Raw genomic sequence first — 24,796 nt, forward strand, 5'->3', positions numbered from 1 at the left:
TGGAGAGGAAACAGTGGAGCGGCATGGTATTGTTGTGGAGAGGAGACAGAGACAGTGGAGCGGCAGGGTATTGTTGTGGAGAGGAGACAGTGGAGCGGCAGGGTATTGTTGTGGAGAGGAGGCAGAGACAGTGGAGCGGCAGGGTATTGTTGTGGAGAGGAGACAGAGACATGTGGAGAGGCAGGGACATTGTTGTGGAGAGGAGGCAGACAGTGGAGCGGCAGGGCATTGTTGTGGAGAGGAGACAGAGACAGTGGAGCGGCAGGGTATTGTTGTGGAGAGGAGGCAGAGACAGTGGAGCGGCAGGGCATTGTGGAGAGGAGACAGTGGAGCGGCAGGGTATTGTTGTGGAGAGGAGACAGAGACATGTGGAGCGGCAGGGTATTGTTGTGGAGAGGAGACAGTGGAGCGGCAGGGCATTGTTGTGGAGAGGAGACAGAGACAGTGGAGCGGCAGGGCATTGTTGTGGAGAGGAGGCAGACAGTGGAGCGGCAGGGTATTGTTGTGGAGAGGAGACAGTGGAGCGGCAGGGTATTGTTGTGGAGAGGAGGCAGAGACATTGGAGCGGCAGGGTATTGTTGTGGAGAGGAGGCAGAGACAGTGGAGCGGCAGGTTATTGTTGTGGAGAGGAGACAGAGACAGTGGAGCAGCAGGGTATTGTTGTGGAGAGGAGACAGAGACAGTGGAGCGGCAGGGTATTGTTGTGGAGAGGAGACAGTGGAGCGGCAGGGTATTGTTGTGGAGAGGAGACAGAGACAGTGGAGCGGCAGGGTATTGTTGTGGAGAGGAGGCAGAGACAGTGGAGCGGCAGGGTATTGTTGTGGAGAGAGACAGTGGAGGGCAGGGTATTGTTGTGGAGAGGAGGCAGAGACAGTGGAAGCGGCAGGGTATTGTTGTGGAGAGAGGAGGCAGACAGTGGAGCGGCAGGGTATTGTTGTGGAGAGGAGGCAGAGACAGTGGAGCGGCAGGGTATTGTTATGGAGAGGAGGCAGAGACAGTGGAGCAGCAGGGCATTGTTGTGGAGAGGAGACAGTGGAGCGGCAGGGCATTGTTGTGGAGAGGGAGAGACAGTGGAGCGGCAGGGCATTGTTGTGGAGAGGAGGCAGAGACAGTGGAGCGGCAGGGTATTGTTGTGGAGAGGAGGCAGAGACAGTGGAGCAGCAGGGTATTGTTGTGGAGAGGAGCAGAGACAGTGGAGCAGCAGGGCATTGTTGTGGAGGAGGCAGACAGTGGAGCGGCAGGGTATTGTTGTGGAGAGGAGGCAGAGACAGTGGAGCGGCAGGGCATTGTTGTGGAGAGGAGGCAGAGACAGTGGAGCGGCAGGGTATTGTTGTGGAGAGGAGGCAGAGACAGTGGAGGCAGCAGGGCATTGTTGTGGAGAGGAGACAGAGACATTGGAGCGGCAGGGCATTGTGGGAGAGGAGACAGTGGAGCGGCAGGGTATTGTTGTGGAGGAGACAGAGGGCAGGTATTGTTGTGGAGAGGCAGACAGTGGAGCGGCATTGTGGAGAAGGGATTGTTGTGGAGAGGAGGCAGAGACAGTGGAGCGGCAGTGGTATTGCATTGTGGAGAGGAGGCAGAGACAGTGGAGCAGCAGGGCATTGTTGTGGAGAGGAGGCAGACAGTGGAGCAGCAGGGTATTGCTTGTGAGAGAGAGGCAGAGACAGTGGAGCGGCAGGGTATTGTTGTGAGAGGAGACAGAGACAGTGGAGCGGCAGGGCATTGTTGTGGAGAGGAGGCAGAGACAGTGGAGCGGCAGGGTATTGTTGTGGAGAGGAGACAGAGACAGTGGAGCGGCAGGGTATTGTTGTGGAGAGGAGGCAGAGACAGTGGAAGCGGCAGGGCATTGTTGTGAGAGGAGGCAGAGACAGTGGAGTGGCAGGGTATTGTTGTGGAGAGGAGGCAGAGACAGTGGAGCGGCAGGGTATTGTTGTGGAGAGGAGGCAGAGACAGTGGAGCGGCAGGGCATTGTTGTGGAGAGGCAGAGACAGTGGAGCGGCAGGGTATTGTTGTGGAGAGGAGGCAGAGACAGTGGAGCGGCAGGGTATTGTTGTGGAGAGGAAGCAGAGACAGTGAGCTGGCAGGGCATTGTTGTGGAGAGGAGAGAGACAGTGGAGCGGCAGGGTATTGTTGTGGAGAGGAGGCAGAGACAGTGGAGCGGCAGGGTATTGTTGTGAGAGGAGGCAGACAGTGGAGCGGCAGGGTATTGTTGTGGAGAGGAGACAGAGACAGTGGAGCGGCAGGGCATTGTTGTGGAGAGGAGGCAGAGACAGTGGAGCGGCAGGGCATTGTTGTGGAGAGGAGGCAGAGACAGTGGAGCGGCAGGGTATTGTTGTGGAGAGGAGGCAGAGACAGTGGAGCGGCAGGGCATTGTTGTGGAGAGGAGGCAGAGACAGTGGAGCGGCAGGGCATTGTGTGGAGGAGGCAGAGACAGTGGAAGCGGCAGGGTATTGTTGTGGAGGAGGCAGAGACAGTGGAGCGGCAGGGTATTGTTGTGGAGAGGAGACAGTGGAGCAGCAGGGTATTGTTGTGGAGAGGAGGCAGAGACAGTGGAACCGCAGGGTATTGTTGTGGAGAGGAGGCAGAGACAGTGGGAGCGGCAGGGTATTGTTGTGGAGAGGAGACAGAGACAGCGGCAGGGTATTGTTGTGGGAGAGGAGGCAGACAGTGGAGAGGCAGGGTATTGTTGTGGAGAGGAGACAGAGACAGTGGAGCGGCAGGGTATTGTTGTGAGAGGAGAGACAGTGGAGCGGCATGGTATTGTTGTGGAGAGGAGACAGTGGAGCAGCAGGGTATTGTTGTGGAGAGGATGGCAGAGACAGTGGAGCGGCAGGGTATTGTTGTGAGAGGAGGCAGAGACAGTGGAGCGGCAGGGTATTGTTGTGGAGAGGAGGCAGAGACAGTGGAGCGGCAGGGTATTGTTGTGGAGAGGAGAGACAGTGGAGCGGCAGGGCATTGTTGTGGAGGAGGCAGAGACAGTGGAGCGGCAGGGTATTGTTGTGAGAGGAGGCAGAGACAGTGGAGCGGCAGGGCATTGTTGTGGAGAGGAGGAGACAGTGGAGGGCAGGGTATTGTTGTGGAGAGGAGGCAGAGACAGTGGAAGCGGCAGGGCATTTGTTGTGGAGAGGAGGCAGAGACAGTGGAGCGGCAGGGTATTGTTGTGAGAGGAGGCAGAGACAGTGGAGCGGCAGGGTATTGTTGTGGAGAGGAGACAGAGACAGTGGAAGCGGCAGGGTATTGTTGTGGAGAGGAGACAGAGACAGTGGAGCGGCAGGGTATTGTTGTGGAGAGAGGAGACAGTGGAGCGGCAGGGTATTGTTGTGGAGAGGAGGCAGAGACAGTGGAGCGGCAGGGTATTGTTGTGGAGAGGAGGCAGAGACAGTGGAGCGGCAGGGTATTGTTGTGAGAGGAGGCAGAGACAGTGGAGCGGCAGGGTATTGTTGTGGAGAGGAGGCAGAGACAGTGGAGCGGCAGGGCATTGTTGTGGAGAGGAGACAGAGACAGTGGAGCGGCAGGGCATTGTTGTGGAGGAGACAGAGACAGTGGAGCAGCAGGGCATTGTTGTGGAGAGGAGGCAGAGACAGTGGAGCGGCAGGGTATTGTTGTGGAGAGGAGGCAGAGACAGTGGAGCGGCAGGGCATTGTTGTGGAGAGGAGACAGTGGAGCAGCAGGGCATTGTTGTGGAGAGGAGGCAGAGACAGTGGAGCGGCAGGGCATTGTTGTGGAGAGGAGGCAGAGACAGGAGCGGCAGGGCATTGTTGTGGAGAGGAGACAGAGACAGTGGAGCAGCAGGGCATTGTTGTGGAGAGGAGACAGTGGAGCGGCAGGGCATTGTTGTGAGAGGAGGCAGAGACAGTGGTGGAGGCAGGCATTGTTGTGGAGAGGAGGCAGAGACAGTGGAGCGGCAGGGGTATTGTTGTGGAGAGGAGGCAGAGACAGTGGAGCAGCAGGGTATTGTTGTGGAGAGACAGAGACAGTGGAGCGGCAGGGTATTGTTGTGGAGAGGAGGCAGAGACAGTGGAGCGGCAGGGTATTGTTGTGGAGAGGAGACAGAGACAGTGGAACGGGGAGTATTGTTGTGAGAGGAGGCAGAGACAGTGGAGCGGCAGGGTATTGTTGTGGAGAGGAGGCAGAGACAGTGGAGCGGCAGGGCATTGTTGTGGAGGGAGGCAGAGACAGTGGAGCGGCAGGGTATTGCTTGTGGAGAGGAGGCAGAGACAGTGGAGCGGCAGGGTATTGTTGTGGAGAGGAGGCAGAGACAGTGGAGCGGCAGGGCATTGTTGTGGAGAGGAGGCAGAGACAGTGGAGCGGCAGGGCATTGTTGTGGAGAGGAGACAGAGACAGTGGAGCGGCAGGGTATTGTTGTGGAGAGGAGGCAGAGACAGTGGAGCGGCAGGGTATTGTTGTGGAGAGGAGACAGTGGAGCGGCAGGGTATTGTTGTGGAGAGGAGGCAGAGACAGTGGAGCGGCAGGGTATTGTTGTGGAGAGGAGGCAGAGACATTGGAGCGGCAGGGTATTGTTGTGGAGAGGAGGCAGAGACAGTGGAGCGGCAGGGTATTGTTGTGGAGAGGAGGCAGAGACAGTGGAGCGGCAGGGTATTGTTGTGGAGAGGAGGCAGAGACAGTGGAGCGGCAGGGTATTGTTGTGGAGAGGAGGCAGAGACAGTGGAGCGGCAGGGTATTGTTGTGGAGAGGAGGCAGAGACAGTGGAGCGGCAGGGTATTGTTGTGGAGAGGAGGCAGAGACAGTGGAGCGGCAGGGTATTGTTGTAGAGAGGAGACAGTGGAGCGGCAGGGCATTATTGTGGAGAGGAGGCAGAGACAGTGGAGCGCAGGGTATTGTTGTGGAGAGGAGGCAGAGACAGTGGAGCGGCAGGGTATTGTTGTGGAGAGAGGAGACAGTGGAGCGGCAGGGTATTGTTGTGGAGAGGAGAGACAGTGGAGCAGCAGGGTATTGTTGTGGAGAGGAGGGCAGAGACAGTGGAGCGGCAGGGTATTGTTGTGGAGAGGAGACAGTGGAGCGGCAGGGTATTGTTGTGGAGAGGAGGCAGAGACAGTGGAGCCTGGCAGGGTATTGTTGTGGAGAGGAAAGAGACAGTGGAGCGGCAGGGCATTGTCAGTGGAGAGGAGGCAGAGACAGTGGAGCGGCAGGGTATTGTTGTGGAGAGGAGACAGAGACAGTGGAGCGGCAGGGCATTGTTTGGAAGAGGAGATACAGTGGAGCGGCAGGGTATTGTTGTGGAGAGGAGGCAGAGACAGTGTTGTGTAGCGGAAGGGTATTGTTGTGGAGAGGAGACAGAGACAGTGGAGCGGCAGGGCATTGTCAGGAGAGGAGACAGTGGAGCGGCAGGGTATTGTTGTGGAGAGGAGGCAGAGACATTGGAGCGGCAGGGTATTGTTGTGGAGAGGAGGCAGAGACAGTGGAGCGGCAGGGTATTGTTGTGGAGAGGAGACAGTGGAGCGGCAGGGTATTGTTGTGGAGAGGAGGCAGAGACAGTGGAGCAGCAGGGTATTGTTGTGGAGAGGAGGCAGAGACAGTGGAGCGGCAGGGTATTGTTGTGGAGAGGAGACAGTGGAGCGGCAGGGTATTGTTGTGGAGAGGAGGCAGAGACAGTGGAGCGGCAGGGTATTGTTGTGGAGAGGAAGGCAGAGACAGTGGAGCGGCAGGGTATTGTTGTGGAGAGAGACAGCAGAGAGAGGAGGCAGAGACAGTGGAGCAGCAGGGTATTGTTGTGGAAGGAGGCAGAGACAGTGGAGCGGCAGGGTATTGTTGTGGAGAGGTGGAGGCAGAGACAGTGGAGCGCAGGGCATTGTTGTGGAGAGGAGACAGTGGAGCAGAGTGTACAGTGGAGCGGCAGGGCATTGTTGTGGAGAGAGACAGTGGAGCGGCATGGGCATTGTTGTGGAGAGGAGGCAGAGACAGTGGAGCGGCAGGGCATTGTTGTGGAGAGGAGGCAGAGACAGTGGAAGCGTCAGGGTATTGTTGTGGAGAGGAAACAGTGGAGCGGCAGGGCATTTGTGGAGAGGAGGCAGAGACAGTGGAGCGGCAGGGTATTGTTGTGGAGAGGAGGCAGAGACAGTGGAGCAGGGCATTGTTGTGGAGAGGAGGCAGAGACAGTGGAGCGGCAGGGCATTGTTGTGGAGAGGAGGCAGAGACAGTGGAGCGGCAGGCATTGTTGTGGAAGGAGACAGAGACAGTGCAGCAGCAGGGCATTGTTGTGGAGAGGAGACAGTGGAAGCGGCAGGGTATTGTTGTGGAGAGGAGGCAGAGACATTGGAGCGGCAGGGCATTGTTGTGGAGAGGAGGCAGAGACAGTGAAGCGGCAGGGTGTTGTGGAGAGGAGACAGTGGAGCAGGCAGGGTATTGTTGTGGAGAGAGGAGGCAGAGACATTGGAGCGGCAGGGTATTGTTGTGAGAAGGAGGCAGAGACAGTGGAGCGGCAGGGTTGTTGTGGAGAGGAGAAGACAGTGGAGCAGCAGGGCATTGTTGTGGAGAGGAGGCAGAGACAGTGGTGCGGCAGGGTATTGTTGTGGAGAGGAGACAGTGGAGCGGCAGGGTATTGTTGTGGAGAGGAGAAAATGGAGCTGCAGGGTATTGTTGTGGAGAGGAGGCAGAGACAGTGGAGCGGCAGGGTATTGTTGTGGAGAGGAGGCAGAGACAGTGGAGCGGCAGGGTATTGTTGTGGAGAGGAGGCAGAGACAGTGGAGCAGCAGGGTATTGTTGTGGAGAGGAGGCAGAGACAGTGGAGCGGCAGGGTATTGTTGTGGAGAGGAGGCAGAGACAGTGGAGCGGCAGGGTATTGTTGTGGAGAGGAGGCAGAGACAGTGGAGCAGCAGGGTATTGTTGTGGAGAGGAGGCAGAGACAGTGGAGCGGCAGGGTATTGTTGTGGAGAGGAGACAGTGGAGCGGCAGGGTATTGTTGTGGAGAGGAGGCAGAGACAGTGGAGCGGCAGGGTATTGTTGTGGAGAGGAGGCAGAGACAGTGGAGCGGCAGGGTATTGTTGTGGAGAGGAGACAGAGACAGTGGAGTGGCAGGGTATTGTTGTGGAGAGGAGACAGTGGAGCGGCAGGGTATTGTTGTGGAGAGGAGACAGTGGAGCGGCAGGGTATTGTTGCGGAGAGGAGACAGTGGAGCGGCAGGGTATTGTTGTGGAGAGGAGGCAGAGACATTGGTGCGGCAGGGTATTGTTGTGGAGAGAGGGGTAGAGACAGTGGAGCGGCAGGGCATTGTTGTGGAGGAGGAGGCAGAGATTGTGGAGAGGAGACAGTGGAATTGTTGTGGAGAGGAGACAGTGGAGCGGCAGGGTATTGTTGTGGAGAGGAGACAGAGACAGTGGAGTGGCAGGGCATTGTTGTGGAGAGGAGACAGTGGAGCGGCAGGGCATTGTCAGGAGAGGAGGCAGAGACATTGTGGAGGAGACGGCAGGGTATTGTTGTGAGAGGAGACAGAGACAGTGGAGCGGCAGGGCATTGTTGTGGAGAGGAGGCAGAGACAGTGGAGCGGCAGGGCATTGTTGTGGAGAGGAGGCAGAGACAGTGGAGCGGCAGGGCATTGTTGTGGAGAGGAGGCAGAGACAGTGGAGCGGCAGGGTATTGTTGTGGAGAGGAGGCAGAGAGACATTGGAGCGGCAGGGTATTGTTGTGGAGAGGAGGCAGAGACAGTGGAGCGGCAGGGTATTGTTGTGGAGAGGAGGCAGACAGTGGAGCGGCAGGGTATTGTGTGAGAGAGGAGACAGTGGAGCAGCAGGGTATTGTTGTGGAGAGGAGGCAGAGACAGTGGAGCGGCAGGGTATTGTTGTGGAGAGGAGACAGTGGAGCGGCAGGGTATTGTTGTGGAGAGGAAGCAGAGACAGTGGAGCGGCATGGTATTGTTGTGGAGAGGAAACAGTGGAGCGGCATGGTATTGTTGTGGAGAGGAGACAGAGACAGTGGAGCGGCAGGGTATTGTTGTGGAGAGGAGACAGTGGAGCGGCAGGGTATTGTTGTGGAGAGGAGGCAGAGACATTGGAGCGGCAGGGTATTGTTGTGGAGAGGAGACAGAGACATTGGAGCGGCAGGGTATTGTTGTGGAGAGGAGACAGTGGAGCAGCAGGGTATTGTTGTGGAGAGGAGGCAGAGACAGTGCAGCGGCAGGGTATTGTTGTGGAGAGGAGACAGAGACATGTGAAGCGGCAGGGTATTGTTGTGGAGAGGAGACAGTGGAGCGGCAGGGTATTGTTGTGGAGAGGAGGCAGAGACATTGGTGCGGCAGGGTATTGTTGTGGAGAGGAGGCAGAGACAGTGGAGCGGCAGGGTATTGTTGTGGAGAGGAGCCAGAGACAGTGGAGCGGCAGGGTATTGTTGTGGAGAGGAGGCAGAGACAGTGGAGCGGAAGGGTATTGTTGTGGAGAGGAGGCAGAGACAGTGGAGCGGCAGGGTATTGTTGTGGAGAGGAGACAGTGGAGCGGCAGGGTATTGTTGTGGAGAGGAGGCAGAGACAGTGGAGCGGCATGGTATTGTTGTGGAGAGGAGGCAGAGACAGTGGAGCGGCAGGGTATTGTTGTGGAGAGGAGACAGTGGAGCGGCATGGTATTGTTGTGGAGAGGAGACAGTGGAGCAGCAGGGTATTGTTGTGGAGAGGAGGCAGAGACAGTGGAGCGGCAGGGTATTGTTGTGGAGAGGAGACAGTGGAGCGGCATGGTATTGTTGTGGAGAGGAGACACTGGAGCGGCAGGGTATTGTTGTGGAGAGGAGACAGTGGAGCAGCAGTGTATTGTTGTGGAGAGGAGACAGTGGAGCGGCAGGGTATTGTTGAGGAAGCAGAGACAGTGTAGCGGCAGGGTATTGTTGTGGAGAGGAGGCAGAGACAGTGGAGCGGCAGGGTATTGTTGTGGAGAGGAGGCAGAGACAGTGGAGCAATGGGTATTGTTGTGGAGAGGAGACAGTGGAGCGGCAGGGTATTGTTGTGGAGAGGAGGCAGAGACAGTGGAGCGGCAGGGCATTGTTGTGAGAGGAGGCAGAGACATGGAGCGGCAGGGTATTGCTGTGGAGAGGAGGCAGAGACATTGGAGCGGCAGGGTATTGTTGTGGAGAGGGAGGCAGAGACAGTGCAGCGGCAGGGTATTGTTGTGGAGAGGAGACAGACATGGAGCGGCAGGGTATTGTTGTGGAGAGGAGCCAGAGACATGGTGCGGCAGGGCATTGTTGTGGAGAGGAGCAGAGACAGTGGAGCGGCAGGGTATTGTTGTGAGAGGAGGCAGAGACATTGGAGCGGCAGGTATTGTTGTGGAGAGGAGGCAGAGACAGTGGAGCGGAGGGTATTGTTGTGAGGAGGCAGAGACAGTGGAGCGGCAGGGTATTGTTGTGGAGAGGAGGCAGAGACAGTGGGGCGGAAGGGTATTGTTGTGAGAGGAGGCAGAGACAGTGGAGCAGTGGAGCAGCAGGGTATTGTTGTGGAGAGGAGGCAGAGACAGTGGAGCGGCAGGGTATTGTTGTGGAGAGGAGACAGTGGAGCGGCATGGTATTGTTGTGGAGAGGAGACAGTGGAGCAGCAGGGTATTGTTGTGGAGAGGAGAAGACAGTGGAGCGGCAGGGTATTGTTGTGGGAGAGGAGACAGTGGAGCGGCAGGTATTGTTGTGAGAGGAGAGAGGACAGTGAGCGGCAGGGCATTGCTGTGAGAGACAGTGGAGCAGCAGGGGTATGGCTGTTGTGAGAGGAGACAGTGGAGCGGCAGGGTATTGTTGTGAGAGAGCAGAGATTAGTAGCGGCAGGGTATTGTTGTGAGAGAGAGACAAGACAGTGGAGCGGCAGGGTATTGTTGTGGAGAGGAGGGAGAGAGACAGTGGAGCGGCAGGGTATTGTTGTGGAGAGGAAACAGTGGAGCGGCAGGTATTGTTGTGGAGGGGAGACAGAGACAGTGGAGCGGCAGGGTATTGTTGGGAGAGGAGGCAGAGACAGTGGAGCGGCAGGGTATTGTTGTGGAGAGGACGCAGAGACAGTGGAGCGGCAGGGTATTGTTGTGGAGAGGAGACAGAGACAGTGGAGCAGCAGGGTATTGTTGTGGAGCGGCATGGTATTGTTGTGGAGAGGAGACACTGGAGCAGCAGGGTATTGTTGTGGAGAGGAGACAGTGGAGCGGCAGGGTATTATTGAGGAGGCAGAGACAGTGGAGCGGCAGGGCATTGGAGGCAGAGGAGAGCAGAGGGGTACAGTGGCAGAGATGGCAGGGTATTGTTGTGGAGAGGAGGTAGAGACAGTGGAGCGGCAGGGTATTGTTGTGGAGAGGACGCAGAGACAGTGGAGCGGCAGGGTATTGTTGTGGAGAGGGAGACAGAGACAGTGGAGCAGCAGGGTATTGTTGTGGAGAGGGACAGTGGAGCGGCAGGGCATTGTTGTGAGAGAGGAGACAGTGGAGCGGCAGGGTATTGTTGTGGAGAGGAGGAAGAGACAGTGGAGCGGCAGGGTATTGTTGTGGAGAGGAGCCAGAGACAGTGGAGCGGCAGGGTATTGTTGTGGAGAGGAGGCAGAGACAGTGGAGCGGCAGGGTATTGTTTTGGAGAGGAGAGAGACAGTGGAGCGGCAGGGTATTGTTGTGGAGAGGAGACAGTGGAGCGGCAGGGTATTGAGAGAAAGACAGTGGAGCGGCAGGGTATTGTTGTGGAGAGGAGACAGTGGAGCAGCAGGGTATTGTTGTGGAGAGGAGGCAGAGACAGTGGAGCGGAGGGTATTGTTGTGGAGAGGAGGAGACAGTGGAGCGGCAGGGTATTGTTGTGGAGAGGAGGCAGAGACAGTGGAGCGGCAGGGTATTGTTGTGGAGAGGAGACAGTGGAGCGGCAGGGTATTGTTGTGGAGAGGAGGCAGAGACAGTGGAGCGTGGAGACTTAGCGTGCGTGGGCCACGGTGAGGACTTGGACCCCAACCAAATTAATGAAAGAAAATGTGACAAGGTAGAATAAAGGCCCTGCATGAATTAACACTAGTTACTTGTTCCCGATGGCTGCAGTAATTGCCTTATTATGCTGAAAACACGCGTAAGTGTGTTTTAAGGAATTAATTAACAACTTTATTTATTTGTTTAGAGTGATACGGCACTTACCGGGAAATTTACAGCAAATAGCAGCATTCCTCAGGAGGAGTTTATGTCTTGGCTGTAGCCTAACAGAGAGTCTGCTCTGCAGGCCTGTTTACTGGACCTTATTCTAAATGAATTCTGTTTGAATTCATCAATGCCTGCTGATTTACACATTATTGTTATCAAAGCTTGTCTAAGACGACTACCAGACCCTGTCTTTGTGAGCAACAGCTGGAGCCAGCGATCCATGACAAGGTTCATAGGCAGTGCAGACCACTGGATAGCCTGCGCACCACAGCCCCAGCCACCCGCCTACACGCAACCAGAAAACTTTATTAAACAACATCTAGAAATACACAAGCTTAAGCATCGTGAGCATAATGTATTCATTTCTAATTGGTGTGCCTGCAGCCCAGTCGACCCCTCCTCTTCCTAGCCCCCCTCCCTTCCTTGCTAAGCTAGCTGAAGGGATGGGCCCGCAGCCCTGCGTCGAACCCAATAGGGGGGCGGAGTACAAACCTCCAGGGCTGAGCTGTGGGGGGCTGCACATATTTAAACCTGCTATGAATATTCACCACAGCCCGCCAGGGATGGCTCTTATAAAATACCATCCAGCCTCGCTCTGTCTCTCTCCCTCTCTGTCCTCTGGCAAAACCCAGACAGAATTATTAATAAATAACATGAAAATGTAAAAACTTGCCCCAGGTGGCAATGTGGAACAGAGAGAGTGGTGGAATAAAGAACAAAAGATGGTAGAGAAAGAGGGAGAGGAGGAGAGGGAGAGGAGAGGAGGAGAGGGAGAGAAGGAGAGGGAGAGGGAGCAGAGGGAGAGGAGGAGAGGGAGAGGAGAGGGAGAGGAGAGGAGGAGAGGGAGAGAAGGAGAGGGAGAGGGAGCAGAGGGAGAGGAGCAGAGGGAGAGAAGGAGAGGGAGAGGAGAGGAGGAGAGGGAGAGAAGGAGAGGGAGAGGGAGAGGAGGAGAGGGAGAGGAGAGGAGGAGAGGGAGAGAAGGAGAGGGAGAGGGAGCAGAGGGAGAGGAGCAGAGGGAGAGGAGGAGAGGGAGAGGAGAGGAGGAGAGGAAAGGGAGCAGAGGTAGAGGGAGCAGAGGGAGAGGAGGAGAGGGAGAGAAGGAGAGGGAGAGGAGAGGAGGAGAGGGAAAGGAGCAGAGGGAGAGGAGAGGGAGAGGGAGCAGAGGGAGAGGAGCAGAGGGAGAGGAGGAGAGGAGAGGGAGAGAAGGACAGGGAGAGAACAGTGAGAGGGAGCAGAGGGAGAGAGGGACAGGTAGAGGAGGAGAGGGAGAGAAGGACAGGGAGAGGGAGCAGAGGACAGCGAGAGGAGGAGAGGGAGAGAAGAAGAGGGAGAAGCTAACTATCTATACATGAGTGAGTGTGAGATGTGCTCTAATGAGTCACTGTGCTGTTGTTTTGTGTTGACAGTGAGAAGGTGTTGGGTCTAGTTTAAACTCGAAAAAAAAAGAGTGAGGAGAAAAATTAGAGAAGGAAGGAGAAAGATATCATTAAGAGACAGATGGAGCGGGAGGACAGAGAGAGAGATGACTAAATGCACAGACAGGTACAGATAGAGTTACAGGTAAAGGTAGAGGTAGAGTTACAGGTAGAGTTAGAGATACAGGTAGAGTTACAGGTAGAGTTAGAGATACAGGTAGAGTTAGAGATACAGGTAGAGTTACAGGTACAGGTAGAGTTACAGTTACAGGTAGAGTTAGAGATACAGGTAGAGTTAGAGATACAGGTAGAGGTACAGGTAGAGTTACAGGTACAGGTAGAGTTACGAGGTGGATGAAGGACAGAGAAGACCTTATCCAGTCACTGTACTGAGGTGGATGAAGGACAGAGAAGACCTTATCCAGTCACTGTACTGAGGTAGATGAAGGACAGAGAAGACCTTATCCAGTCACTGTGCTGAGGTAGATGAAGTACAGAGAAGACCTTATCCAGTCACTGTGCTGAGGTAGATGAAGGACAGAGAAGACCTTATCCAGTCACTGTGCTGAGGTAGATGAAGGACAGAGAAGACCTTATCCAGTCACTGTACTGAGGTAGATGAAGGACAGAGAAGACCTTATCCAGTCACTGTACTGAGGTGGATGAAGGACAGGAGAGAGAAGACCTTATCCAGTCACTGTACTGAGGTAGATGAAGGACAGAGAAGACCTTATCCAGTCACTGTACTGAGGTGGATAAAGGACAGGAGAGAGAAGACCTTATCCAGTCACTGTGCTGAGGTAGATGAAGGACAGAGAAGACCTTATCCAGCCACTGTACTGAGGTAGATGAAGGACAGAGAAGACCTTATCCAGCCACTGTACTGAGGTAGATGAATGACAGAGAAGACCTTATCCAGTCACTGTACTGAGGTGGATGAAGGACAGGAGAGAGAAGACCTTATCCAGTCACTGTACTGAGGTGGATGATGGGCAGAGGAGAGGGAGAGTGACAGATAGAGATTATGTAACAGTAAAGGTAGAATTAGCCATTGCTTGCATACTGTACTGAGGTTGAGATGTGCAGGTGTCTGATGCCCGGTGTGGGAAACTGGCGGGAGTTGATGTAGGAGACCTTCCTCAGAGCAGCGTTCATGTTCTCCAGATCCTCGCCCTCCATCACCAGGATCGACTGGGCTGGGTTGAAGTGGAACTGAGAGAGAAGAGAGAGAGCGGCAGAGGGAGACAGAGAGAAAGAGAGAGACAGGGAGAGAGAGACAGTGAGAGAACACATCAGATTTTACCACAGTGTAACCCACACTGAAAAAACTGTGTCTGAGTGTGTCTAAGTGTGTGTACAGCATAAGTGTGTGTCTGAGTGTGTCTGATTGAGTGTGTTTGAGTGTACATCATGAGTGTGTGTTCATTCTTCTTCTCTGTTTGAGGGATCATAAGCTTATTGTGTTGCTCAGACACACTCAAACACAGCTCTGGGTCCCAGTGGACATGATGCACTGAGTCTCAGTCTCACTGAAGAGGCTTTATGCTGCTGATACCACAGCCTCATTCACACACAGCAGCAAAGACACAACGCTTCAGGGAGCTCTCTCCATTTCCTTTTATCCCTCTGTTCTTCCCCTCTCTCTCCTCTCATCCTCTCCTTCTCCTGTGATTGTATTGCCAAGGTTCCCACCTGATACTAAACACTGTCCTTAAGCTGTACTAGACTCAGGAGACCTGTGGAAAAGTGTCGCCACAAAAAGAAAATGAAATAATTTGAAAACGATAGTGAACTAGTCCTGCAGAGTTTTACCTCCCTTCAACTCCTCTCCTCTCCCTCTCATCCTATCATTCTACCTTAAAAGGCTGACATGATTTAATCATGGAACAACAGTCCAAAGAGTTCTACAATAAGGCCTCTTCTCTTTATCTCCTCCCTCTCTCTCTATACTGGGAGATGAATCAGCTTCAGGCTTTAAGGGGGGAGGAAGGAGGGAAGGACGTGGGGATAGAAAGGGGGTAGGCGAGGAAAGGGAGGGGAGACTAAGTGTTTTAACATATGTTTGAATATAAAGTATATCAGCATTTGAATGCGTTTACTGTCTGTCTGTCTGTCTGTCTGTCTGTCTGTCTGTCTGTCTGTCTGTCTGTCTGTCTGTCTGTCTGTCTGTCTGTCTGTCTGTCTGTCTGTCTGTCTTGTCTGTCGGTCGGTCGCCTTACCTTGATGCCCTTGCCCAGGCTCTCCAGTGAGTTGATGTCCAGTCCTTCCTTACAGGCCTGTAGACAGGAGATTACCTTCTGGCTCTCTATCTTCCCTGGCCTGATGGTCAGCCCTGACAGACTGCCCCGGAAGTACTGAGTGAACCGCGGCATCGTCACCTCACCACCTACACACAGAAGACACAGTTCATGAAGAATAACTACATACAGTTCCACTATTATAATGTAGAACGGAAGGAAATCCTTTCAGAAACCTCAATAGCCAATGACTAAAAAGTCAGTAAGTGACAAAAGCACACAGTAATCTCATTGTTAATGGCCTTCGAACACTTCAGGTCTCCCAGCATGCACTTTAATCAGACAGGTCCTGAGTCAGTCCCCCCCCTCTCTGCCACTACTAATGTACTGTTACTGCACTGTCTGTGACATTATTAGGCAGATGGGCTGGTGACATGCCACTGATCCCAGGTCATTTCTCAGACCAGGAGGTTTGTGTCTAACCCTAACCCTAACCCTGTGAGCCTGTTGGCAGCACCATGCCAAGCACAATTGTAATTGCCTTCAGGAGATGGTTAAGAGAGAGAGAGGGTTTAAACTGCAGCCTGCCACCTGCCTGGTCTCTCATGTCTGGGTAGACAGGCACTTCCCTTCAGCATGCAGTGTACAGGCTGCATTATAAAACACACAGAGAAAAACACGCACGCAAAAGCACACTTTCTCTAAGAGAATGAGGGCTGGAAAGAACAACATCACCATTAGAGAGAGGGCAGAAAGGACAGCAAATGCTGTTTCTCTACAAGACCGTGTGAACTCTGCCTTAGTGCAAACGGTCAATCTGCTGGCCTGAACAATAATCCACTGACTCTATAGACACACTGAACTTTCTCTATCAAACTTCTTTCTATTTTTCTTCCCTTTTTTCATGTCAATTTCTTTCCTTCTAAAATGCCAATTCCATCACACAGTTTCCCATCCCGTCATCACTAGCTCAGAGAGGCTATGCGTTATGCAAATGAGCACTTATAAAAAGCTAATGTAAAATGAACAAATCACGTAGCAAATTCCTTCACAGCCAGGGAGAATAATCAATCCTCATCTGCGATCACCACAGAAAGCCTGAGACAGACTCCTCTAGAAGTTTGAAGGAACATTCACTAGAGCTTGTCAGTGGAGGTGGTCGCTAGCAGCTAGTGTCTTTGAAAAGGCAATAGTCAGAGCTAATATCGCTGTGTAAAGATAACAGGGTGGTTACTGAGGGCTTAGTTCCCTTCAGAGAGGCCTAATGGTCGCTGACCTCCATCTCTATTCAAGGTCTTCTAATCCCTTCTTCAGGGCTACACAACTCCATCTGCCATTCACCTCCATCTGTCATTCAACTCCATCTGCCATTCAACTTCATCTGCCATTCACCTCCATCTGTCATTCAACTCCATCTGCCATTCACCTCCATCTGCCATTCAACTTCATCTGCCATTCAACTCCATCTGCCATTCAACTTCATCTGCCATTCAACTCCATCTGCCATTCAACTCCATCTGCCATTCAACTCCATCTGCCATTCAACTTCATCTGCCATTCAACTCCATCTGCCATTCAACTTCATCTGCCATTCACCTCCATCTGCCATTCAACTCCATCTGCCATTCAACTCCATCTGCCATTCAACTTCATCTGCCATTCAACTCCATCTGTCATTCAACTCCATCTGCCATTCAACTTCATCTGCCATTCAACTCCATCTGCCATTCAACTTCATCTGCCATTCACCTCCATCTGTCATTCAACTCCATCTGCCATTCAACTTCATCTGCCATTCAACTCCATCTGCCATTCAACTTCATCTGCCATTCACCTCCATCTGCCATTCACCTCCATCTGTCATTCAACTCCATCTGCCATTCAACGAAAGAGAAGAAAAACAGCAGTTGTGGAAAGGAGAAGTAATGTCCCTCTCCTCTCCTCTCCTCTCCTCTCCTCTCCTCTCCTCTCCTCTCCTCTCCTCTCCTCCACTCTTCTCCTCCTGTCCTGCCACCCTGTTGAAAATGGCCTGATCTATCTCGACACATCATTTAGGGCTACCCATCATTACACACATTCATACAGTCATTTAGCAACAGTAACAGTAGGCTCTACTGTAGAAGTGACCTTTTATCTATTCTTTAACTGGGCTTTGCTGAAGACAGCTTGATTGTATCTCCACTTTTCAACTTCATTGTGCATCGAAGATGGATTAAAAGCTTCTGGCAGTCAGGTTCATTCACTTTCAAAAATACACATCATGCACACAGAACTTCAACGTAAGACTAGAGAGAGCAAAGCTGACACCACTTGTCCAGTCAGCTTAACTGATCAGCTGTCAGGTCAGATCCCCCAAACATTTCCCCACATCGAACCAGTCAACAGTGGCACACAACAGGGGCAAGACATTGGTTGCAGGTCGTCATTGTCATCATTTTCCAGCCAGGTCACCCGTCATACAAGTCAGTATTCGACATCCATCCATGTCTGAAGACGTTTGAAGATGACGTTGAAACCGGCCACTAGGGGCAACAGTGAGAGATGTTAGCTTCAAGTTGGTTTCGGTTTTGCTAGGGTGTCGTGGAGGGGGATGGTGGATGGGCGTAAGTATCGGATTATAAGGGTTGCATGTTCAAATCCAGCGATAGAATGTTGTTTTTTATATGTTTGTTTAAAGCCTATCCCAAACCTTAAGCCTAACCTTAACCATTCAGAGTTAATGCCTAAACGTAACCTCTTTCAGCTAGGGGGCACTATTTTTATGTTTGGAAAAATAACATTCCTAAAGTAAACAGCCTATTTCTCAGGCCCAAATTCTAGAATATGCATATAATTGACAGATTAGGATAGAAAACACTCTAAAGTTTCCAAAACTGTCAAAATATTGTCTGTGAGTGTAACAGAACTGATATTGCAGGCGAAAACCTGAGGAAAATCAAACCAGGAAGTGGCTTCTATTTTGAAAGCTCCATGTTCTATAGCCTGCCTTTGCTCTATTTAAAGGGATATCAACCAGATTCCTTTTCCTATCGCTTCCTCAAGGTGTCAACAGTCTTTAGACATAGCTTCAGGCTTTTATTTTGAAAATGAGCGAGAAAGATAACATGGCGTCAGTGGATAGCTGGGTGTTCGCATGAGTTTTGCTTGCGCAACAGAATGGATCAGCCATTGTCTCTCCCTCTCCTATTGAAAAAGAGACAGTGCCGGTTGATATATTATCGATTATATATTTTTAAAACAACCTGAGGATTGATTATAAAAAACGTTTGACATGTTTCTGTGGACATTACGGATACTATTTGGAATTTTCGTCTGCGATGTCGTGACCGCTCAAGCCTGTGGATTTCTGAACATAACACGCCAAACAAATGGAGGTATTTTGGATATAAAAATAAACTTTATGGAACAAAAGGAACATTTATTGTATAACTGGGAGTCTCGTGAGTGAAAACATCCGAAGATCATCAAAGTTAAGAGATTAATTTTATTGCTTTTCTGATTTTTGTGACCAAGCTACTTTGATGCTAGGTGTTCATAATGTTTTGTCTAGTGATCGATAAACTCACACAAACGCTTGGATTGCTTTCGCTATAAAGCATATTTTCAAAATCTGACACGACAGGCGGATTAACAACACGCTACGGTGTGTTTTGCTATATTGCACTTGTGATTTCATGAATATAAACATTTTTAGTAATTTTTATTTTATTTGGCGCTTTGCAATTCAGTGGTTGTTGATGAAAATGATCCCGCTAAAGGGATCCGTGCGTCAAGAAGGTTTAAAAACTTCTAAATTTAACATTTGAGAAACATGAAAGTCTAATTCTGACGTGAATTAGACGTTCATGTTGATCTATAATATTTTTTGATAGATCATCATTTATCATCAGCATCATCACCATTGTCATCATCATCACCTTGCCAGCAGGCACCCAAAGTAAGCTGCACGTCAATCTGAGATGGGTGGATCGGCCAATCGTCTGTCACCAGGTAAGGGTCGTAGGTCACTCCGTCCACGTAGAGTGTCACCACAGGAAACTCCACGTTAATGACGTAATAGTGCCACTCCTTATCACAGATCTGCACCGGAAAAAGACAGAGAGAGTGAGTGAAAGAGAGAGAGAGAGCGAGTGAAAAAGACAGAGAGTGTGAGTGAAAGCGAGAGAGAGAGAGAGAGAGAGAGAGAGAGAGAGAGAAAAATACAGAGAGAGTGAGTGAAAGAGAGAGAGAGAGCGAGTGAAAAAGACAGAGTGTGAGTGAAAGCGAGAGAGAGAGAGAGAGAGAGAGAGAGAGAGTGAAAAATACAGAGAGAGTGAGTGAAAGAGAGAGAGAGTGAGAGAAAAAGACAGAAACAGAGAGAGAGAGTGAGCATAGCCTTGCTATTGAGAAAGGCTGCCGTAGGCAGACATGGCTCTCAAGAGAAGACAGGCTATGTGCTCACTGCCCACAAAATGAGGTGTAAACTGAGCTGCACTTCCTAACCTCCTGCCAAATGTATGACCATATTAGAGACACCTATTTCCCTCAGATTACACAGACCCACAAGGAATTTGAAAACAAATCCAATTTTTATAAACTCCCATATCTGTTGGGGGAATATCACAGTGTGCCATCACAGCAGCAATATGTGTGACCTGTTGCCAGGTCAACCAGTGTCAACAAACACCATTGTAAATACATTTTTGGAGTTGAATTATTTGCACATCATTTTAACGATGTACATAGCCATAATATGACATTTGAAATGTGTTTATTCCTTTGAAAGTAATTGTAGAACTCTTTGGACTGTTAAATCCTGTCAGCCTTTTAAGGTAGAGTGATTGGATGAGAGGGAGAGGAGAGGAGTTGAAGGGAGGTAAAACTGCAGGACTAGTTCACTTTATGTTCATTCATTTTTGATTGATTATTTCACCTTTGTTCATTATGTATTTCACTTGCTTTGGCAATGTAAACATATGTTTATCATGCTAATAAAGCCATTTGAATTGAGAGAGAGAGAGAGAGATAAAAAAAAGGGTAGAGATGAGAAGGGGGTGTTAGATAAACATAATCACAAGAAGTTCCATCAGCTCTTTCTTTAGGAGAGCATAGTTCGTTTTGTGAGGCAGATACAGTATAAAGGCTTCTGCTGGGTCTGTCTATCAGTTTGTGCCACTAGGGAGAGCTTATGCAGGTTTATAGCCCCCATGCAGGCTGTCTGTCTGAGGGGGACTGAAAGCTCTGAGATGGGCTAAACACACCTCTAATGTTGCCCATGCTAGGACAGCAGATGGGTAAGCCGTCATCTCACTTAGGGCATGACGAGCACTGCTCACAGCAGGGGTAGTCCTGCTCTGTCTGGAGTAACTCTGACACTCGGGGTAGTCCTGCTCTGTTTGGAATAACTCTGACACTCTCTAGAGGGTAGTCCTGCTCTGTTGGGAGTAACTCTGAAACTCTCTGGGGGTAGTCCTGCTCTGTTTGGAGTAACTCTGACACTCGGGGTAGTCCTGCTCTGTTTGGAGTAACTCTGACACTCAGGGTAGTCCTGCTCTGTTTGGAGTAACTCTGACACTCTCTAGGGGTAGTCCTGCTCTGTTTGGAGTAACTCTGACACTCGGGGTAGACCTGCTCTGTTTTGAGTAACTCTGACACTCGGGGTAGTCCTGCTCTGTTTGGAGTAAATCTGACACTCGGGGTAGTCCTGCTCTGTATGGAGTAACTCTGACACTCTCTAGGGGGTAGTCCTGCTCTGTTTGGAGTAACTCTGACACTCGGGGTAGTCCTGCTCTGTATGGAGTAACTCTGACACTCTCTAGGGGTAGTCCTGCTCTGTATGGAGTAATTCTGACACTCTCTTGGGGTAGGGGTTAGTCCTGCTCTGTATGGAGTAACTCTGACACTCTTTTGGGGTAGTCCTGCTCTGTATGGAGTAATTCTGACACTCTCTAGGGGTAGTCCTGCTCTGTATGGAGTAACTCTGACACTCTCTAGGGGTAGTCCTGCTCTGTTTGGAGTAACTCTGACACTCTCTAGAGGGTAGTCCTGCTCTGTTGGGAGTAACTCTGAAACTCTCTAGGGGTAGTCCTGCTCTGTTTGGAGTAACTCGGACACTCGAGGTAGTCCTGCTCTGTTTGGAGTAAATCTGACACTCTCTAGTGGTAGTCCTGCTCTGTTTGGAGTAACTCTGACACTCAGGGTAGTCCTGCTCTGTTTGGAGTAACTCTGACACTCTCTAGGGGTAGTCCTGCTCTGTTTGGAGTAACTCTGACACTCGGGGTAGTCCTGCTCTGTTTGGAGTAACTCTGACACTCGGGGTAGACCTGCTCTGTTTGGAGTAAATCTGACACTCGGGGTAGTCCTGCTCTGTATGGAGTAACTCTGACACTCTCTAGGGGGTAGTCCTGCTCTGTTTGGAGTAACTCTGACACTCTCTAGGGGGTAGTCCTGCTCTGTTTGGAGTAACTCTGACACTCGGGGTAGTCCTGCTCTGTATGGAGTAACTCTGACACTCTCTAGGGGTAGTCCTGCTCTGTTTGGAGTAACTCTGACACTCGGGGTAGTCCTGCTCTGTATGGAGTAACTCTGACACTCTCTAGGGGGTAGTCCTGCTCTGTTTGGAGTAACTCTGACACTCGGGGTAGTCCTGCTCTGTATGGAGTAACCATGATACTCTCTAGGTTGTAGTCCTTCTCTGTATGGAGTAACCATGACAATCTCTCGGGTGTAGTCCTGCTCTGTTTGGAGGAACTCTGATACTCTCTAGGGGTAGTCCTGCTCTGTATGGAGTAACTCTGACACTCTCTAGGGGTAGTCCTGCTCTGTTTGGAGTAACTCTGACACTCGGGGTAGTCCTGCTCTGTATGGAGTAACTCTGACACTCTCTAGGGGTAGTCCTGCTCTGTATGTAGTAACTCTGACACTCTCTAGGGGTAGTCCTGCTCTGTTTGGAGTAACTCTGACACTCGGGGTAGTCCTGCTCTGTTTGGAGTAACTCTGACACTCTGTAGGGGTAGTCCTGCTCTGTATGGAGTAACTCTGACACTCTCTAGGGGTAGTCCTGCTCTGTATGGAGTAATTCTGACACTCTCTTGGGGTAGGGGTTAGTCCTGCTCTGTATGGAGTAACTCTGACACTCTTTTGGGGTAGTCCTGCACTGTATGGAGTAATTCTGACACTCTCTTGGGGTAGTCCTGCTCTGTATGGAGTAACTCTGACACTCTCTAGGGGTAGTCCTGCTCTGTATGGAGTAATTCTGACACTCTCTTGGGGTAGGGGTTAGTCCTGCTCTGTATGGAGTAACTCTGACACTCTTTTGGGGTAGTCCTGCACTGTATGGAGTAATTCTGACACTCTCTTGGGGTAGTCCTGCTCTGTATGGAGTAACTCTGACACTCTCTAGAGGGTAGTCCTGCTCTGTATGGAGTAACCCTGACACTCTCTAGGGGTAGTCCTGCTCTGTATGGAGTAACTCTGACACTCTCTAAGCGTAGTCCTGCTCTGTATGGAGTAACTCTGACACTCTCTAGGTGTAGTCCTGCTCTGCATGGAGTAACTCTGACACTCTTTTGGGGTAGTCCTGCTCTGTATGGAGTAATTCTGACACTCTCTTGGGGTAGTCCTGCTCTGTATGGAGTAACTCTGACACTCTCTAGAGGGTAGTCCTGCTCTGTATGGAGTAACCCTGACACTCTCTAGGGGTAGTCCTGCTCTATATGGAGTAACTCTGACACTCTCTAGGGGGTAGTCCTCCTCTATATGGAGTTACCCTGACACTCTCTAGGGGGTAGTCCTGCTCTGTATGGAGTAACCCTGACACTCTCTAGGGGTAGTCCTGCTCTGTATGGAGTAACTCTGACACTCTCTAAGCGCAGTCCTGCTCTGTATGGAGAAACTCTGACACTCTCTAGGTGTAGTCCTGCTCTGTATGGAGTAACTCTGACACTCTTTTGGGGTAGTCATGCTCTGTATGGAGTAATTCTGACACTCTCTTGGGGTAGTCCTGCTCTGTATGGAGTAACTCTGACACTCTCTAGAGGGTAGTCCTGCTCTGTATGGAGTAACCCTGACACTCTCTAGGGGTAGTCCTGCTCTATATGGAGTAACTCTGACACTCTCCAGGGGGTAGTCCTCCTCTATATGGAGTTACCCTGACACTCTCAAAATCAAATCAAATCAAATCAAATTTTATTTGTCACATACACATGGTTAGCAGATGTTAAATGCGAGTGTAGCGAAATGCTTGTGCTTCTAGTTCCGACAATGCAGTGATAACCAACAAGTAATCTAACTAACAATTCCAAAACTACTGTCTTATACACAGTGTAAGGGGATAAGGAACATGTACATAAGGATATATGAATGAGTGATGGTACAGAGCAGCATACAGTAGATGGTATCGAGTACAGTATATACATATGAGATGAGTGTGTAGACAAAGTAAACAAAGTGGCATAGTTAAAGTGGCTAGTGATACATGTGTTACATAAGGATGCAGTCGATGATGTAGAGTACAGTATATACATATGCATATGAGATGAATAATGTAGGGTAAGTAACATTATATAAGGTAGCATTGTTTAAAGTGGCTAGTGATATATTTACATAATTCCCATCAATTCCCATTATTAAAATGGCTGGAGTTGGGTCAGTGTCAATGACAGTGTGTTGGCAGCAGCCACTCACTGTTAGTGGTGGCTGTTTAACAGTCTGATGGCCTTGAGATAGAAGCTGTTTTTCAGTCTCTCGGTCCCAGCTTTGATGCACCTGTACTGACCTCGCCTTCTGGATGATAGCGGGGTGAACAGGCAGTGGTTCGGTGGTTGATGTCCTTGATGATCTTTATGGCCTTCCTGTAACAACGGGTGGTGTAGGTGTCCTGGAGGGCAGGTAGTTTGCCCCCGGTGATGCGTTGTGCAGTCCTCACTACCCTCTGGAGAGCCTTACGGTTGAGGGCGGAGCAGTTGCCGTACCAGGCGGTGATACAGCCCGCCAGGATGCTCTCGATTGTGCATCTGTAGAAGTTTGTGAGTGCTTTTGGTGACAAGCCGAATTTCTTCAGCCTCCTGAGGTTGAATAGGCGCTGCTGCGCCTTCTTCACGACGCTGTCAGTGTGAGTGGACCAAATCAGTTTGTCTGTGATGTGTATGCCGAGGAACTTAAAACTAGCTACCCTCTCCACTACTGTTCCATCGATGTGGATAGGGGGTGTTCCCTCTGCTGTTTCCTGAAGTCCACAATCATCTCCTTAGTTTTGTTGACGTTGAGTGTGAGGTTATTTTCCTGACACCACACTCCGAGGGCCCTCACCTCCTCCCTGTAGGCCGTCTCGTCGTTGTTGGTAATCAAGCCTACCACTGTTGTGTCGTCCGCAAACTTGATGATTGAGTTGGAGCGTGCGTGGCCACGCAGTCGTGGGTGAACAGGGAGTACAGGAGAGGGCTCAGAACGCACCCTTGTGGGGCCCCGTGTTGAGGATCAGCGGGGAGGAGATGTTGTTGCCTACCCTCACCACCTGGGGCGGCCCGTCAGGAAGTCCAGTACCCAGTTGCACAGGGCGGGGTCGAGACCCAGGGTCTCGAGCTTGATGACGAGCTTGGAGGGTACTATGGTGTTGAATGCCGAGCTGTAGTCGATGAACAGCATTCTCACATAGGTATTCCTCTTGTCCAGGTGGGTTAGGGCAGTGTGCAGTGTGGTTGAGATTGCATCGTCTGTGGACCTATTTGGGCGGTAAGCAAATTGGAGTGGGTCTAGGGTGTCAGGTAGGGTGGAGGTGATATGGTCCTTGACTAGTCTCTCAAAGCACTTCATGATGACGGAAGTGAGTGCTACGGGGCGGTAGTCGTTTAGCTCAGTTACCTTAGCTTTCTTGGGAACAGGAACAATGGTGGCCCTCTTGAAGCATGTGGGAACAGCAGACTGGTATAGGGATTGATTGAATATGTCCGTAAACACACCGGCCAGCTGGTCTGCGCATGCTCTGAGGGCGCGGCTGGGGATGCCGTCTGGGCCTGCAGCCTTGCGAGGGTTAACACGTTTAAATGTCTTACTCACCTCGGCTGCAGTGAAGGAGAGACCGCATGTT

General features: G+C 51.3%; 1 protein-coding gene across 1 annotated transcript in view; it reads right to left on the reverse strand.

Moving 5' to 3' along the window:
- The window catches only part of LOC118396889 (calsyntenin-2-like), a 365,777-nt gene that overhangs the window by 42,103 nt on the left and 298,878 nt on the right, over window positions 1-24,796 (reverse strand). The window contains exons 8-10 of the mRNA XM_052467906.1: window positions 18,648-18,810; window positions 14,713-14,879; window positions 13,557-13,705 (exon numbers count right to left, since the gene is read on the reverse strand). Of these exons, the coding sequence (XP_052323866.1) occupies window positions 13,557-13,705; window positions 14,713-14,879; window positions 18,648-18,810 (479 nt within the window). The remainder of the gene's footprint in view (window positions 1-13,556; window positions 13,706-14,712; window positions 14,880-18,647; window positions 18,811-24,796) is intronic.

This window comes from Oncorhynchus keta, chromosome 18, assembly GCF_023373465.1.
Source record: "Oncorhynchus keta strain PuntledgeMale-10-30-2019 chromosome 18, Oket_V2, whole genome shotgun sequence".
NCBI classification, from domain to species: Eukaryota; Metazoa; Chordata; class Actinopteri; order Salmoniformes; family Salmonidae; genus Oncorhynchus; species Oncorhynchus keta.